This window comes from Fonsecaea erecta (assembly GCF_001651985.1).
Source record: "Fonsecaea erecta strain CBS 125763 chromosome Unknown Scaff3, whole genome shotgun sequence".
Taxonomy (NCBI): Eukaryota; Fungi; Ascomycota; class Eurotiomycetes; order Chaetothyriales; family Herpotrichiellaceae; genus Fonsecaea; species Fonsecaea erecta.
In genome coordinates, this window is record NW_017387246.1 from 47,289 (window position 1) to 62,796 (window position 15,508).

The 15,508-nt window shown below is 53.1% G+C and overlaps 7 protein-coding genes across 7 annotated transcripts; 3 read left to right on the top strand and 4 right to left on the bottom strand.

Annotated features, from left to right (window-relative positions):
• Window positions 1-696: 696 nt before the first annotated feature.
• On the bottom strand, window positions 697-2,067 carry AYL99_03274 (hypothetical protein; the record flags this gene model as incomplete). The annotated part of the gene is made up of 2 exons (XM_018834790.1): window positions 697-1,947; window positions 2,014-2,067. 2 exons carry the CDS (start codon window positions 2,065-2,067, stop codon window positions 697-699), a joined length of 1,305 nt encoding a protein of 434 aa, XP_018694440.1.
• A 1,085-nt stretch (window positions 2,068-3,152) lies between these two features.
• On the top strand, window positions 3,153-3,871 carry AYL99_03275 (hypothetical protein; the record flags this gene model as incomplete). Its single annotated transcript, XM_018834791.1, has 3 exons — window positions 3,153-3,293; window positions 3,373-3,671; window positions 3,724-3,871. The coding sequence occupies 3 exons, from the start codon at window positions 3,153-3,155 to the stop codon at window positions 3,869-3,871; spliced, it is 588 nt and encodes a 195-aa protein (XP_018694441.1).
• A 100-nt stretch (window positions 3,872-3,971) lies between these two features.
• Window positions 3,972-4,892, bottom strand: AYL99_03276 (hypothetical protein; the record flags this gene model as incomplete). Its single annotated transcript, XM_018834792.1, has 1 exon — window positions 3,972-4,892. The coding sequence occupies one exon, from the start codon at window positions 4,890-4,892 to the stop codon at window positions 3,972-3,974; it is 921 nt and encodes a 306-aa protein (XP_018694442.1).
• A 246-nt stretch (window positions 4,893-5,138) lies between these two features.
• AYL99_03277 (hypothetical protein) lies at window positions 5,139-6,093 on the bottom strand (the record flags this gene model as incomplete). The annotated part of the gene is made up of 2 exons (XM_018834793.1): window positions 5,139-5,767; window positions 5,826-6,093. The coding sequence occupies 2 exons, from the start codon at window positions 6,091-6,093 to the stop codon at window positions 5,139-5,141; spliced, it is 897 nt and encodes a 298-aa protein (XP_018694443.1).
• Window positions 6,094-8,119: 2,026 nt separating this feature from the next.
• Window positions 8,120-9,265, top strand: AYL99_03278 (hypothetical protein; the record flags this gene model as incomplete). The annotated part of the gene is made up of 1 exon (XM_018834794.1): window positions 8,120-9,265. The coding sequence occupies one exon, from the start codon at window positions 8,120-8,122 to the stop codon at window positions 9,263-9,265; it is 1,146 nt and encodes a 381-aa protein (XP_018694444.1).
• Window positions 9,266-9,926: 661 nt separating this feature from the next.
• AYL99_03279 (hypothetical protein) lies at window positions 9,927-10,631 on the top strand (the record flags this gene model as incomplete). Its single annotated transcript, XM_018834795.1, has 1 exon — window positions 9,927-10,631. The coding sequence occupies one exon, from the start codon at window positions 9,927-9,929 to the stop codon at window positions 10,629-10,631; it is 705 nt and encodes a 234-aa protein (XP_018694445.1).
• A 1,507-nt stretch (window positions 10,632-12,138) lies between these two features.
• Window positions 12,139-14,453, bottom strand: AYL99_03280 (hypothetical protein; the record flags this gene model as incomplete). The annotated part of the gene is made up of 5 exons (XM_018834796.1): window positions 12,139-12,144; window positions 12,252-13,537; window positions 13,590-13,808; window positions 13,861-14,189; window positions 14,254-14,453. 5 exons carry the CDS (start codon window positions 14,451-14,453, stop codon window positions 12,139-12,141), a joined length of 2,040 nt encoding a protein of 679 aa, XP_018694446.1.
• Between the last annotated feature and the right edge of the window lie 1,055 nt (window positions 14,454-15,508).

Here is a 15,508-nt window from a genome sequence, read left to right on the forward strand (position 1 = left end):
TTCATTGATTGATTGATTGTACGCTCCCAGCAGACTGAGAGTTTGACAGACTGACAGTTTGATCGCTGATGTATTGGACACCTCGCTTGATAAGTACGGTAGAGAACCCAAGTAACTAATTATGTCTTCGCTGTCATCCCAAAGTCGGTTCGCTCATCATTTCATTCTCGTTAGCGTTCCATTCCCCATCTATCTGTCTCTCCGTCCACCTCCCGGAGAGCAACAATGTCCCTTGGCTCAGGGAGCCAAAGACCAGTGGCCGGGCAGGGCTCAGGGGAGATGGGGAGATGGGAAGTTATGTTGTATTTCATGTGTCTGTCGGTCATGCCTCTGGTCTCGTCCTCCCCTTTGATCGACTCGGCCTCCGTGTGTCAATGCCCCTTCTTCTCTCTGCTCGCGCTTCTTCAGATGTCGATGCAGACTGCGTCCCAAGATTCGGGGATATAGCTTGGCAGCCACGAGAACCGCCTACCTCTTGTCACCAAGGATGCCCATTCTCAAGCCACCCCCTGCCGTGGAATCAATGCGGGCCTGTGTACGGTGATGGCAAAGTCTGGCCCCGGATAAAATGGGGTTAATAGGTCGAGATCTCCCCCTGCCTCCCTGGGGTAGAGACTTGTCCCAGCACTTGCAGTATGGTGTCAGTACCAGGTCAAAGAGGCCTGCCTGACCATAATATTCCTAGCTCGTATTCCATCACATGATGTAGACCTTCTTGACCTGATCCCAAGTGAAACTTTCGCCAGTCGTGGGATCTCTCACTTCCCCTTCCTTACCAATTTGTAGCTCGTGCATACCACCTTCGCTGCCTACGCCCCACCCACCAGCCATGACCAGTTTCCGCTGCAACTCTTCCAGCCGTTCGCGGCCGTAGATACGCCCGTTCGGTAAGACGACAGGATCCGGTTCCACAGAGCTAGTCGTGTGATGTGCATAGGGGACATTACGTGCCAGTTGGTTGAGCTCCGTGCTGCATATCGGGCACAAAGAAGAGTTCGTCGCGATCCGAGCATGACCGGGCGTTGACGAACTGGCGGGATTATAGGCGCTGTGACACGCGGGAGTTTTCAATGCTGACAGACCCGCCGACAGCGCGACGTGTAGGAGCGGCTGGATTGGCAGCGACAGTAGGGTATGGTGTGTTTCAACGAATAAGTTGGATAGGTCGTGCCACCGTGCCGGGGCAAACAGTGAGCGGTATGGTTCGGCTAGTGTGTCGGGCGACTGCACCAAAAGACCAGCTGCTTGCATGATCGACTCTCCTCGGGACGCCGTATGCGGTGTCAGGTGTTGCTGGGCATGGGCTCTTGCTTCAAGTTTCTTTGCCGTTGTCCCGGCGCGGACAAGTTCAATGAATTGTTGGAAGCGGAGCTCGAATTCGAGGTCGGTGGTTTTATGGGGTGCTGTGATGAGTTTCTTGAGGGAGTTTTTGTTCTCGTTGATCCAGGCGAGGGCCTCCCTCGTTTCCCCGCGGGCCAGGGACGAGGCAATCTTGTGGCAGGCAACAAATGTGTCAAGGTCAATCAGATGGGCAATCTGTTTGGTCTCGGCCAGCGAGATGGCGGTTTTCGAGTAGCCCGACCGGAGAAGATAGTCGACCACCAGCCGATCAAGACGGGTCCGGGACCACTGGTCATACTTGACGTCCACCAGAGAGGGTATGTCATAGAGGTCCTGCAGATGCTTGATCCGTTTGGCTGAATGGTCATGGAGAGCCTCTTCCTCGATATGCAGCTTTTCCAGCTTGCGTTTGAAGTTCTGCATTCTTTGAATCATGGCGTCGAGCGAGGCGAGCGTCTGCTCCGTGGTTTGGGACGAGCTCAGTGCAGCATTCGCAGTGTCTTTGAGGGCGGGAAGGATGTAGTCTCTCTCTCGCTCGACATAGCGTTGGGTGTTTCTGAAATTGCGCTTGACGAGTTCATGGGGGAGGCGGAGGAGAGGTTGGTCCTACAGTCACACCGTCAGTTACACTCGAGCTTGGAGCAGGTGCCTGGCCAGTGGGGTTTGCCATACCAGCAAGACATGGCTGTCTGCGTTGAGTTTGGTGGCAGACAAGTCTGCAGCCATTTTGAGGACGCTGGAGATAGTGGGATGATCCTAGATTTGTAGTGCCGACAATGGGTATTGAAGGACCACTATGCATCAATGGACGAAAGTCTGTCTTCCATCCGGGTTGAATGTAGGGACGTTGTCAAGTCGTTCAAGTGCTGAGGCTTGAGATGATGGCGGGCAGGCGACCGGAAGACTGGGGCGAGTGCTCGGCAGTAGTAGATACGGATGAGCACAGTACCGGCAACAGCAACGGAATTACTGTAATTATCGAGGACCACGTGCGCCACCAGACACATTTCTAACTCCTCATTCTGTACTCGGTACCTCGTACTCCATAATATTAGTTGTACATGATTTGTGCAGCAGCATTATGTTGGCAGGTCTTACGACCCTCTCGGCTTTGCCCTCGGTTGTCTTACCTTCGAATGCATTCAAAGAGACATTTTGACAGTGGTAGGAGCAAATGCATAGCTTAGTCCAACCCTGTGCTCGCCTCGACACTGGCACACACAAATCTTCAGAAGCAGTAGCTGTCGGAAGCAGAGCCATTTGCAGCCAAGCTCTGCTCAGTCGCAATGGCGATCGAACCCTTTTGACAGAACCATCGGACAGTGTGGACAACTAAATCTTTGGCCTTGGATGCCGGAAGTTCACTTCTATATATACCAGATCCCCTGAAATCCAACGTCTTCAATCGACCTCACGCGAAGACAAGACCTGAAAATGCACAATATCGAATCAGGGAAGGCGGGTCCTGTCGTTTTAATGCTCGAATATAGCTCCAGGTTGGGTTAGCAAATGGCTGCGAGGCCCGGATTTCCTTGCAACTTTGTACCCGAATACGACGTACGCACGCCGTGCACAGCCTCAAGCACCCCCGAACGAATCCTTCTCAAAAGTCTCGGATGGGCTGTACCGAGTACTCCGTCAACAATGTCCATACCATGACGACAGACGGCTGATGCGGCCACGCTCCACCTGACCCAGCGTCAGCAATTGCTTTTCTCAAAGCTTTTAAAAGGTCACGAGTAATATAGTTTTGGCTGGTTAGAAGTTCTTCTGCCATTTTATTGCCATCCAAATCGTCCGTTCTTGTCACCATGACAGCCGCAGTGTCCCCAGCCGCACTCACCACCGCCGCGATCCTCCAGCTGGTCCTCAGCTTCGTCGCTCTGATCCTGGCGGCCTTTTCTGCCGTTTGTTTCGGCGCCGAGTTTGCGTATGGCGTTGTTTGGTGGTCGGTCAGTGCAAATCCTATCTCCTGAGACATGGGGCCTCTTTACGACTCGAAGCGCATACTGAATGCAAACACATCTATAGTTCGGCTGGACACTGGTTATTTCATGCCTTCGTTGGTGGACCCATGATCTTCGACGCTCTACTGTCGAACAGATGGTCCACTTTGCCTTTGAAGTCTTCACTCTAGTCGACTGGGTGGTCGCCACGGGTGTCCTTGTGTCTTTGAACATACACCTGCACCACCTCTCGCAGACATATGCATTGGACATCAAGAATAACATCCCTCTGACGGGCGAGTTGATAACGCACCAATTCACCAGTGTGGGTCTGGGGGGCCTATACTGCAGCTACGCGGTGAATGCGGTCACGGGTATAATCTTGTAGGTTGTGTCGCCTTGAGGAGATTTGTCTCTCTACTGACCTTTGCGGAAGCGTGCTGTTCGTGTTTTCGAGCTATGGGAGTGTCAAGCTCCTGTTATTATCAAGACAAGCACCGTTGAGCAGCGACGACTCCGAGAAGAACTTTTCATACGAGAAGATTTCAACGCAGGAGCAACTCGTCCAAAAGGTGCCGTCGTAGTTTTTGGGGGGGGGGGGGGGGGGGAGCAGAACGAAGGTTCAATTGAGCTTCCACATTCATTCCTCAAGTTCGTGAAGCCGTGACGACCGTGTGTCGTACCTCATCCCACAAGCGAATACCCGAGATCCTTCCCACTGCCCATCTCAACCAGTCTTTTCCGCATGGCCTCCGCCCTTTCGCCCTTGCGGCCCTCGATCGAGAACTGCGCTCTGTCGACCCACTCGCCCACGGCATGCTGTAGTACTTGTCGAGCACGCTCGGTGCCATGGCCTGCCAATCCCACGGATCCGTGCAACGTCATCCGGCCCAGCTCCCGGGACGTGTCGATGCCCTTGTAGACACCTCTGTGCAGGATGTTGCTATCGTAAAAGACTGCATCCCCCGGCTGCAATTCGACGACGAGTTGCCCCGGTAAATTCGGCTCGTATGGGGCGGCCTCCCTTTCTGCGTCGGTCCTTATTCGTCGATGGCTGCCCGGCACCACAATCAGGGATGCATCGTCGAACAGTGCAATGTTATACTGTGCATGCAACTGCTGACCCTCGGCACTTTTCTCCTGCAGCTGTCTCTCCTCTTCCTCGGGAGTCACGTCGGGTCGAATGTCGTCTCGATGCCAGCAAAGCTCAAAGTCGACCTGGTCGGCGGGACTGACCAACAGGTTGAAAAGTTCCATCACCAGCTTGTCGTCGGCGGCCGGGTCGCTCTGGAGCCCGACGAGCTCTTTGACTACGTCGAGGATGTCGTCCGAGAAGTAGACTTCGGCGAACGTATCGCGGACGTTCATGTCTGGGTGCAGCAGATGCTGGACACCCCAGATGTTGTCGCCCGGTTTCCATTCCTGCCAGGGCGGGTATTGCTTGGGCACGGTCCGAACGTAGGGCCATTTGCCGTTCCGTGCCCGCTCGGTGGTGTATTTGCACGATGCCCTCAAGGCCAACAGCACATGTGGTGGTAGGAGCTGAGGAATCTTGACGAAGCCGTCTCGGCGCAGAGCATCCAGATGTGGAGTGGACGACGCCATTCTTTTCTCTCAACTGGGACACTGGACGAGAGGTTCGACAAAGAATGATCTCCTGTATGATTGTTCATCTGTGACGACAAGATCTGGATCTGGATCTGGATCTGGATGTGAATTCTCGAGAGGCTCAAAGCGGACGATGATCGAGGGGCGTCGAGTTCCCCGCACCACGTCGACGCCACAGTGCTGACGGCGCCGTGACAATGACCAACCACGGCGCAAAGCAAATCATTCTCACATCCCCAAGCCTCACATTATGTACATCTGTTGTAATACTGGCCCTATTGAGACCTGGTCTAGCGGCCATTGGACCAGTGGAGTGAATTCGATGGGCAGCACTTGTGCGATGGCACGGATCAGGCGAGCGCCGACACCCTCCAACCACCAAACGTTTCTGAACGCCTCTAGAGCCACGCCGTAATGGGCAAGGATCACGAGTGCCACATGGTCCTGAGCTCGGAGCAGTCGAACCAAGTCCGCCCCGACGAAATGAGGCCAGCCGATCATGTCGTCAAAGATGCGACGCTCGCTGTCTTCGGTGGGAAAAGCATTCGTCAGCATCTCGATGCTACGCACATAGATGGGGATGTTGGCCGTTGGTTCACTGGCGACACTAAACCTATGATTGTCGCCCCAGCGCTGCACGTAAGACAACAGGCTGCCGAGGGCATTTCGCGGACCTTCGACCAGTTCTGGGAGGATGCTTTGAGGCTCGGTCGTCCTCGCCATCAAAGGCTGCATGCCACCTTGTCGCAGCCATACTTCGCCTTCAGAGGCAATCACAGTGGCGCCAATGACATATTCGAAGACAGACATGACCTCGCCAATGTATTGGTGGCCGTCGATGTCGCTGTCCATCCCGGAGATAAACGAGTACTCTGGCATTTTGTTACTTTACCAACCTTGACGAAATTCCCGGGAGAAAGGAGAACTCACGTATGGCCAGAAGCAGAGCCGAAAAGGCAAACAGGGCGTGACAATTCTCCGCCGAGATATGCTCAAGCAGTGGAATATACCCCTCCAGCGCTCTATCCTGGTGTTGACTTGCGAGGTCGAGGTACTTGGACTGCAGAGGAAGTGGAGACGTGAAGCGAATGTGCATCGCCGCCAACGCCAGCAAGCCGTGCTTCAAGAAGGGCTGGTCCAAGGCAAGAGCCGGAACAGTCACCTGCCACACGGGAAAGAGTTCGTACCGGTCCCCCATGGTGAAGCAAGTGGCTTCTGACCAGCGGCGGATGAATTCTTCATCATACTGATCAAGACTGTCGGTATCGTGTACTAGACTCTGGGTGCTGGCCGATGGTTGTGGTATGCTGCTTGAGCTTTCGCCGGGTGATTGCGCCAAAGGTCCGCCACTGGACTCGAAATCGAGGAAAGAACACAATCCACCGAGTCTACTGCAGTTGGTGCAGACAGGACGCTCCAAACCACACCTGATCCTCCTTTGCTTGCAGTTGGCACACCCGTGGCGTGATTTGGTGTGGAATCGGCGGGATGGCATGCCGAATCGTGCCTTGTCTTGAAGCGTGGCTATGTAGGTTTCGTAGGTATTCGCTTCCCGAGCTCATGCTGATCCTGTCCAGCGGTGACGGGTGACGGGGACACATCGACAGCCCTCTTATAGCCCCCAGCCCTTCTTATCTCTGCCACTCCCCCGACCGTGTCCATGAAGACTCGGTTGAACACTCCATTGCGCATCACCAGCCAGCTGTTGGACCGAGAGAAATTGACTCCCGACTTTCCAGAAAAGCCGACGATGAGCAATCGAAGGCGGGTTAGGCGTGCACCCAGGTTCGGACTGACTGCCATTTGTATGCGAGGTCAAAGTGGCAAGAATAACAATAATGGCTAAAGCTGGGCACCCCGTCCGGCGCAAGGCTGAGACGGGGCATGGGATAGCCTGAAGCGAAGCATGCTGTTGAGGCCGCTAACCTGGCTTCTTCCTCCAGCATGCGATGGTTTGTCCTCATAGCGTCGGAGCTAACACTGGCGTCAAAACTCGAGGCTAGTGGGTAAACCCCTGTCGCCGAACCAGCTTAGAACCGATGCTATACTCTTTCTGAGGTGCGGGCCAGGAAATAATAGGCGGAATAGCTCCCGCTGTCATAAATCCTCGCTCGACGTGTCGCAAAAGCTTCTCTTCTTCTTTGTGTGTGGCCCTTGGTGACCTGGGGCACAGCTTCTTTTCGCTCGCTTGGGCATAGTGTACGGTGGTCCGTGGCTGTGCATATGGACAGTGTAAGTGTCCTCGTGCAATGCTCTCCACACCCAACGCCACGGTGGAGTCCACGTCCTTCACCTCGCCTGTGCAATATCAGTATTCTTTCAATATGGATACAAGCAATCTACGCTCGAGTCATGATGTACTACTCCATGACAACCGTCTATCACGAAAAGCGTGCGATAAGATTGCGGCGAAGGGGCTGAAATCTGAGGAGGTCTGCTCCTTGGGCCTGAAGTCGACCCTGGCTGCCTAGATAAAGAGACCATTACCTGGCGACCATGTCGTTCAGAGGCCATATAGAGCGCAACCTGGGCTGTTAGTGTATGAAGTGGGTGAAAAGGAGCCTGTCACAGCCTCGCAGCCTCGCAGCCTCGCCTCAGAGCAGACAAAAGGGGTTGAGCACAGACTAGTCCCAATCTGGTCTAGTCTGTATCATATCTCAACACCTCTCTTCCCCCCCCCCCCCAAAACAGTTGAAAGGAGGAAGCCTGAGCAATCCGTTCAGTTGTTTATGTCTATTGTTTGGAGGAAAACATGTGACCAATCAGTCAAACATGTAGTCAGTACTTGAGGCGGCATGTCCTCCGTCAGGCTGGATATGACCAATCTTGCCAATGAGTTCAATGATCTATCTGATACCACTTACCACTTTCAAGTCCCCCCCTCAAAAAGTTGTACATACAGTGTTCATCGTTCTTTATTCCTTCCCCATTCATCATCCTCATTTCTTTTGTCCTGCGTCTGTCGCTGTGTCTATAGGCAGTGCGGCATTGTCTCACTATGTCAAAGGGCTTTGTTTCTCTCTGCCATGCTTTGTCACATCCTTCTGCTCTGCCTTGTCAATGAACGACTGCCCAGACTACCATTGTTCTTTCTCTGGCTCCCCTCGCCCTCGCGCCTCGAGCCATGGCTGGTCCAAAAAACTATAAGAAATCTCTTCGAGGCCGTTGAGAGCAAAAGTCTGCATACTACGACACCCATCCCAAATCACCTTGCAACCGCAAACATGTACACTCTCAAGATTGTGCAGAAAGATGCTCAAACTGTGCCTCCAACACCATCTGACTTGGCAAACTTTGGCATCCATCAGATTTTCCGCCGAGAGGCCTTTCGCACTGTTGGTTACTCACGCTACCTCCCGCTGACGGAACTGGACAAGGACACTCATGACCTCCCACAAGAGATCTACGACCGGATGAAGCCAGCTCTGAGACTTGCAACGTTGTTCGTGAAACTCCTGACGCCCAAATTCGCACGCATCATGTCGGCTCAGGTGGAAAATTGTCCTCTTGCCAATGGTCGTCGTGGCCTACTTTTGACAGACGAATGGGTCGATGACGTGCCAGATGTGACAGCATCATTTGCGAAACTGTGCACCAACTATAGGTTCACCCTTCTGGCGGAAGATGAGTTCCCGCGAAGCTTCTGCGCTGTGCATGACGGCGTCGCTGGGACCAGTGGCCTGCTGACCCATATCCCTGAAGCTAAATTCGATCACGTTTACCCGCAAACTGCCTTGAGAAGCTCGTTGCTGGAACTTTTTGTCGCAGAAGAGTGGGAGACAATGTGCACGGAAGAAAAGTACAACTACTACTTCATGCTCGCCACCACCCTGGTCCACCAGCTCGCACATGCTGTGTGGATAGATCGAGTGTTGTCCCGTCACCCACACGAAGGATTCGAAACTGGTGAGATTGAAATTTGTGAACCCGAAGCCAGATGTCGCCGCAATCAAATGTTTGCTGAGCTCGGCAGTGAAATGGAACTCGAACTCTTTGGGTGCCTGCCCGCCCTGCCACACTTCGAAACCCCCACGATCGCGGAGAGAGCCTGCATGGATGATGAGCCCTACAAGGTTCTGTTTGCACTCTTGGACAAAAATGCAAGACACATTGATATCTGCCAAGCATCGAACAGCACCATCTATTCATTCTTTGATCCTCAATTCTGGGCCTCATTGGAAGAAAATCGCTTCCCGAACTATGTGATCGAGCTTCTAGCGAACCGCAGACTACCACGTCGTCGACTATCAAATCCTCTCTCTGATCCAACGTTCCTTGCAGACTTCGATGCGCCGATCATCTCAGTGCCCCTTCCCGGTATGTTCAAGAACAAACCTGCGATCACGGCCGATAATGAGCTAGTTGGTTGAGCCCTGGTTCGCCCGGTAGGTTGATCTTTCCCTTCTTCTTCTTCCTCCGCCAGCACTAATGAGGACGTTTGTTCTGTCGGTGTTTCTATTCATGTTACCCCATCAAATATGGCCTAGGTATCTCAGTTAATATGAAGGTAAGTTTCCAACAAATTCATTTTGTCCAAAGGAAGTTGTAGACTATTACCCACATAAATAACCCTTGCCACAGAACGGTTTATTCCCCCCTGGACACATCTGCCAGGGACCGATCACAGGTAAGCCTGCCAATGACAGAATTCCAATTTCGGATCACGAGCGACAGCCTTTGACTTGGGCATGGCCCTCCCAGCGGGGCCTGTTTGAGTGTAGATACCAAACACAAAGAAAGTCCAGGCAAAGCGTGTCATTGTCAAACTCAGTGTGTCCATATGACGATTGCGCGACCGAGCGCTTCGTTGATGATCTGATGTCTGTTGTGCTCTTGACAAAGGCAGTCGGACAAGGCACAAAGGAGAGGAGCATCACCAAGAGACACCAACGCCTTGACGCCTCACTGCCTCTTGTACCCACTGCTTCAGACTGTTGGTACAGTAGAAAAGCCCCAAACTCTTCCAAACACGTCTATCTTATTCTCCCCGACGACAAATCAAACATCACCACCAGAAGTCTACCATTCACCATGGCAGCCAAATCAGGGTCGACGATTCCGCTATTCATATTTTTAGCCATTGTGCTCCTTTTCCTGCCTTGTGCAGCCCTTGTCTTCCTATGCCTTCGCCGGAGACAACGAAGGAGGATCGACGAGGAATCGAGAAAACCAGCTATAGACGCCGTGGCCGAGAACATGCCACCCTGGACGACACCCGTCGAGCTGGGTGACATCCAACCACCACCACCAGTGGCAACGATTCGTCCCATTCGCTCTCTGCAAACATCGAAGAACAAACGTTCCCCCCCGGTGCCCAGTGCCACTAATAGGACGGACAGTCCGTTCAACGACCCCCGCAAGCCAACGATTCGGATCGCTGTCCCGAAGCCGACCGGGCCAGGCAAGGGACGCAGTGTCAAGGGGCAGACGACGGAGTATCTTGCAGCAGGAAAGCAATCACCCAGCCCGTATGAGGATCCCGCACATTCTCCGATCTCGTCATACACTGCTCGCTACAACCTCCACGCGGCACTGGTGATGGAGCAAAGTTCTGCGGTGGTGGGGACTGCTGGAGAAAGATTGGCCTCCCTCGGCGACGCGCCGAGGGTGAAGAGCCAGGTCGTGAAGCCTGAGCACGCAACCACGGCGGCGCTTGAGAACGCTCACTTCCCGCCTGTGCCTGATATCGATGCGGCGTGCGATGCACCCCGACAGGTGCCTCAGGGGTGGGTGTGAAGGACAAGGCAGGGTTTCAATGGGCAATTGTGGCCTGAGAACAGAGGATGAAAGGCCCAAACAGAAAACGAGTGGTAGAAGGATGCACATGGACAGAATCTAGCAATGAGAACTATCCGCCGCAAGCGAGGAACCTTGACGGTATTTCCTATCCTGCAGGTACACTTTCTCTACATAATCTAAGTCAAATTCTTGAATACAGGCACTGGGTTTGAATACTAAATAATCAATGCACCTTTTGAAAGCACCATCGTGTGAGACCTGTTCCTAATCGTACAGGTAGTTAAGATAGGGGGGGCCAGCCTCGTGGACTTCCCAGCCAGGAACGCCAAAGAGGCTCCCTACCTACGTAGCTACCTACTTACCTATCTACCCAGCCTAGCCAGCGTAGATCGAGAGAGCCAGCCAGCCAGTCAGCCTCGTTGACCCAGTTACATACCGAGTATTACTTAGGATCCTCTCTGTCTGCTTTATCTGGACGAGGGTGGGAGAAGAAGGACAAGAAGAGGAAAAAGAAGTCGCAGTAGAAGAAGAAGAAGAGTGAACGAGTCGAGAATCCCCCCTAGCACTGAAATTCCAACTCGGCTCCCATCGGGATGACGGTTCTGTTGGATCTCCCGGACGGAACTCGGTGTAGGAGTGGACAAACCAAGGTTCCCAGAGAGAGGAGGAGAGAGAGAGTAGTTGAGATGAACTCCCTACATTCCTTACTCCCTCCCTCCCTCCCTCCCTTCCCATCTGCCGGAAAAAAGCCAGGCGACAATCTAATTATCCCTCCGACAACGGTGCCGGGGCCGTAGGTCGATCGATCACGACATGGCGCTCCGTAATGACGCGCTCGCGCGCTCGATGGCCGCTCGGGGGGGCCTCCCGCCTTCCTTCCTTCCTTTCTTTCTTTGTCTGGTCTGGCCTGGTCTGGTCTGGTCTGGTTTACCAAACCACTTCTCCTTTGTGGGCAAGAAGGAGTTCCGAGGAGAGAATCAGCCCTTCCTTACCGACTTATTAGCTACGAGTAATTACATGTCCGGAGTTGTGATCCTGTTCCACCCCCCGGGGGCTCGCCGAGGCGGCGTTGTCCGTCCCCAGACCAATACCGAGGAAGGAAAGGACCCCTTTCTACAGTATTACATACTAGGTACCGGCCTAGAGGTCCTGGACGAGAGGGGCCGGATGAGTGAACGAGTGAGTGAGTGAGTGAGTAGTCCCAGAGGGCCTAAATCAAGATCCTGAGTGAACGGGGTGGTGGTGTTGTTGTTGTCGTCGTCGTTGTTCGTGGAACTCGGTACGGCTGGTAGCAAGCTGCTTCTGTATCGACGTTCTAGAGGGGATGATGGATGGGGCAATGAAGTTTCCGCTGTGTGTGCGAGTGAGATTGCAGTCCCAGTTGAGGGCTTTATCGGTTGTCTAATGGCTCATTTCTATTCTTCTTTTCGCCATTCTACTGCTCTAGCAAAGTCTATCCGTCTAGCAATTCTATCCGTCTAGCAAGTCTATCCGTCTAGCAAGTCTATCTCTCCAGTCATACCGGTCAGCACCACTCCCCGCTCTTCCCTCCACAAGCCCTTCCCAGAAGCATCAATCTCTTCTCCTCCTTTTCAACTCCTTCACCATGCCACTCACCGCCCGTGCGATCTCATGTCGTCCGTCATAGAACGGGTACACAATGACCAAAAGCATGGCGCCGAAATGCCAGATGATGGCCATGGTGACCCAGCCGCCGAAGAAGCTCTTGGTGAAGATCCAGTCCCGGTACAGGGGCAGCGGCCAGAGCACGATGGTGACCAGGACGTTGATGACGAAGTAGATGGTGGCGATCTTGAACCATTTTTTGATGTGCCGAATTGTCTGGGCATCGAACGGGTGGACCACTTCGTCAAGAGGTACTCGAGCGTTCGACAAGGGTGGGTGTATTGGGCTGGGTAGTGGACCCGTCTCGTCTCCAGCGGCGAGGTATGTCTCTTTCTCGTAGGCTTCTTTAGCGGAGCTCCCTGCCGTCTTGGGCGTCTCGTTGACAGCCTCGCTACTCGGCAGTGTGGATTGCAGCGAACTGCTCGGTTGGCTTTTGTCTTCGATGAGGTCAATCCGGAGAAACTCGCGCCAGTCGAACTGGCTCGGCCAGGCCAGCGAGATGATGACGGAATAGAGCGCCGGCGAGAAGAAAGAGACGATAGCGGCATAGAGGCCCGGCACCTGGTCTTGCGTCGTTTGAATGTTGATTGCTCCAGACCACGCCCATGAGAGGGAAAGCCAAGTTGCAATACCGGACATAAGCCCGAGGATGGGACTGAGGATAGCGGCTAACTTCGTTTGTCTTGACCAAAGGAGCGTCAAGATCATGGGCAGGATACCAGGACACGCCACGATGGGTCGGAAGTATGTGGACCAGTTGTTTGTTGCACCGGCGTACTCGAGCATGATGGCAAAGCCGGCCATGAAGCAGCCGTGGAAGACGACTCCCCAGTGGCTGACCTTGAGCGTCTTGCGGTCGGACGCACGTGGGTCGATGTAGGTGCGGAAGAAGTCAAGAGAAATGATGCTGCTAACAGCTATCATGGACGAAGAGACTGTGCTAGTGATGGCCATGAAAACGAGCACCAGCAGTCCGGCAGTGGCTCCAGTGCCAAGCAACGACCTCAGCACGTATGGCATCACCATGCCAGAGTTCACTTGAGTGATGGTCAAAGTATTGGGGTAGTCGAACCAGACGGGAGTCTTTTCGATGGCCCTGGCGCTCAGTCCGATTATGGTGCCGGTGCACCAAGGTATGGCGAGGATAACGACCGAGACAAGGTCATAGGCGGGGACAGTCGAATGCACTTCAGACGCGAATGACTTCTGCCAGAAGGCCGTATCCATGAGCACCAATGCAAGATTTCCGAACTTCAACACAAGCCCAAAAAGAAGAGCTGTACCAGATATCAGTAAAGGCTTCAATACAACGAGACGAATGGAACTTACAGCTCCTGGACTTCATAGTCAAAAGTGAGCCTTTGTAGTTGCCGGGAATGTAGTCGTTCGTGGCTTTGACTTTGTCGTAGAGACCAGAGATGCCGCCAATATGCTCGTTCGTCAAGACAGCGAGAGAAAAATAGATTAACAGAATAAGGGCGATAGTCGTGTGCAAGAAATCAGTCAGGAAAGTTGCCTTCAGCCCCCCTACGGCGGTGTAGGTAACGACTTTAGATAGATGGTCAGGACTTGCAACAAATATTCATCGATGTTTGCTTACCTCCTGCTGGAATCAGTATACACGCGGCGACAACATGCATTCCGGTCATTCCAGTCACTAATTGAGCGCCTGCAAGGATCATACTGCCGCAACCAAAGATGTTGTTGACCAGATTGAGGAGAATGAACAGCCAATGCGCATATTTTCCGTATCTCATCTTGATGATCTCGAGCGAGGTATGTGCGTATGGCACCCGCAGCTTTGCGACGATACCCAACACCGCCATGAGGGCAATCTGGAAGGACAGCCCACTGGCCCACCATATCGGAAGAGCAACACCCCAGCGGTATGTATAAGCAGCCGAAAAGACACTCTCGTTGATCCACATCCTATATAGATTCACCGTGGTTAACACATGGGCGAACCTCAAGACCACCAAGCATTCGAACTTACCAACTCGAGAAGACCGCCGAGGCCGTCAATCCGGTCCCAACAGAACGGTTGGCGACCATGAACATCTCTGACTGATCGCTGTCTTCTGACAGATACCTCTTTTGTATGCGGACTGCCGCGAGGATGATGAGACAGAACAGCACCGAAAGACCGATGATAATGCCATAGCCATCGGCCTGAGTAAGAAGTTCGACAGCCATCTTGAAATTTGAGCAATCTCAGCGACAAGAGAGAGTGGGAAATAACGATATATTCCGGCGGAGTACTTGCGTGGACTACTTATACCAGAGGTATATGCATCCACAAATCCAAGTGACATATAACAACTCCCATATGGTACCATCGACATAGTGCTGACCTACCGCGACCCATGCTTGTTGGGTAGAGGGAAAAAAGGTAATGTTATCTTCGGGTTTCTGAGCATGAGTCTCTTTCATTCGCCGGGATGGCCGCGTGAACGAAAATCGCGTGCTAATGTGGTGGAGCGGCATGATTGCGTTATGTGGCTTTCGCAGCACGCAATGAGAAGGTGAAGACTCGAAATCCGCCGACTGAGAGGTCCTCATCAAACCTGGCAAGCTACTGAACAAATAGCATGATACGGCGATTGACGACGTTTGACTTGGGCCGTAACCGAGAAAAAGTGTGGCCCAGGGTGTTGGATTCTTTGCCTCTGACAATTCCATTCCCTGTGCCATCAAGCTCGTCCCTTGCGGGTTGGCGTGAGGTGTAAATGCGGATCTCAGACTGTCGGGGGGTTTGTCATAGATCATAAGGCCCTCATCAAGCAGCTCACCAAGCCCCTGTTGGGCTTCGGTCCTATAACGGTAAATAAACGATTTATGCGCATCCCTCTATTCGGTACACGGAATGGCATGGACAATTTGGTCTTTGAGAGCCTAATTTCGTTGGTGCCTTAGATGTGGCGAGAATCGACAATGCTCTCTTCATGAGAAGTCCACCTAAGCCATGACCTAGAAGGATCGAAGGCTTTGTGTGAGAGTACCAGTGATCGCCCAATGGTCGACAGGTGAGACATGGATATTCGCTTCTCCACCTAGGTCAATCACAAAGTCTTGGAAGGACCAAGCCAGGCTTTGGAGGTTAGTCTTTGCCGGCACGCGACGAAGGCGGAAGGTCTTCATTTTATTGTTCATGGTGGTTGAGGTGTATTTGACTGAGGTCAATTGATGGCCAGGCTGTCCATGGGATTTTGGCGGAGCATTCCTGACTAGTTTGCGTGGGTAGCAAACAC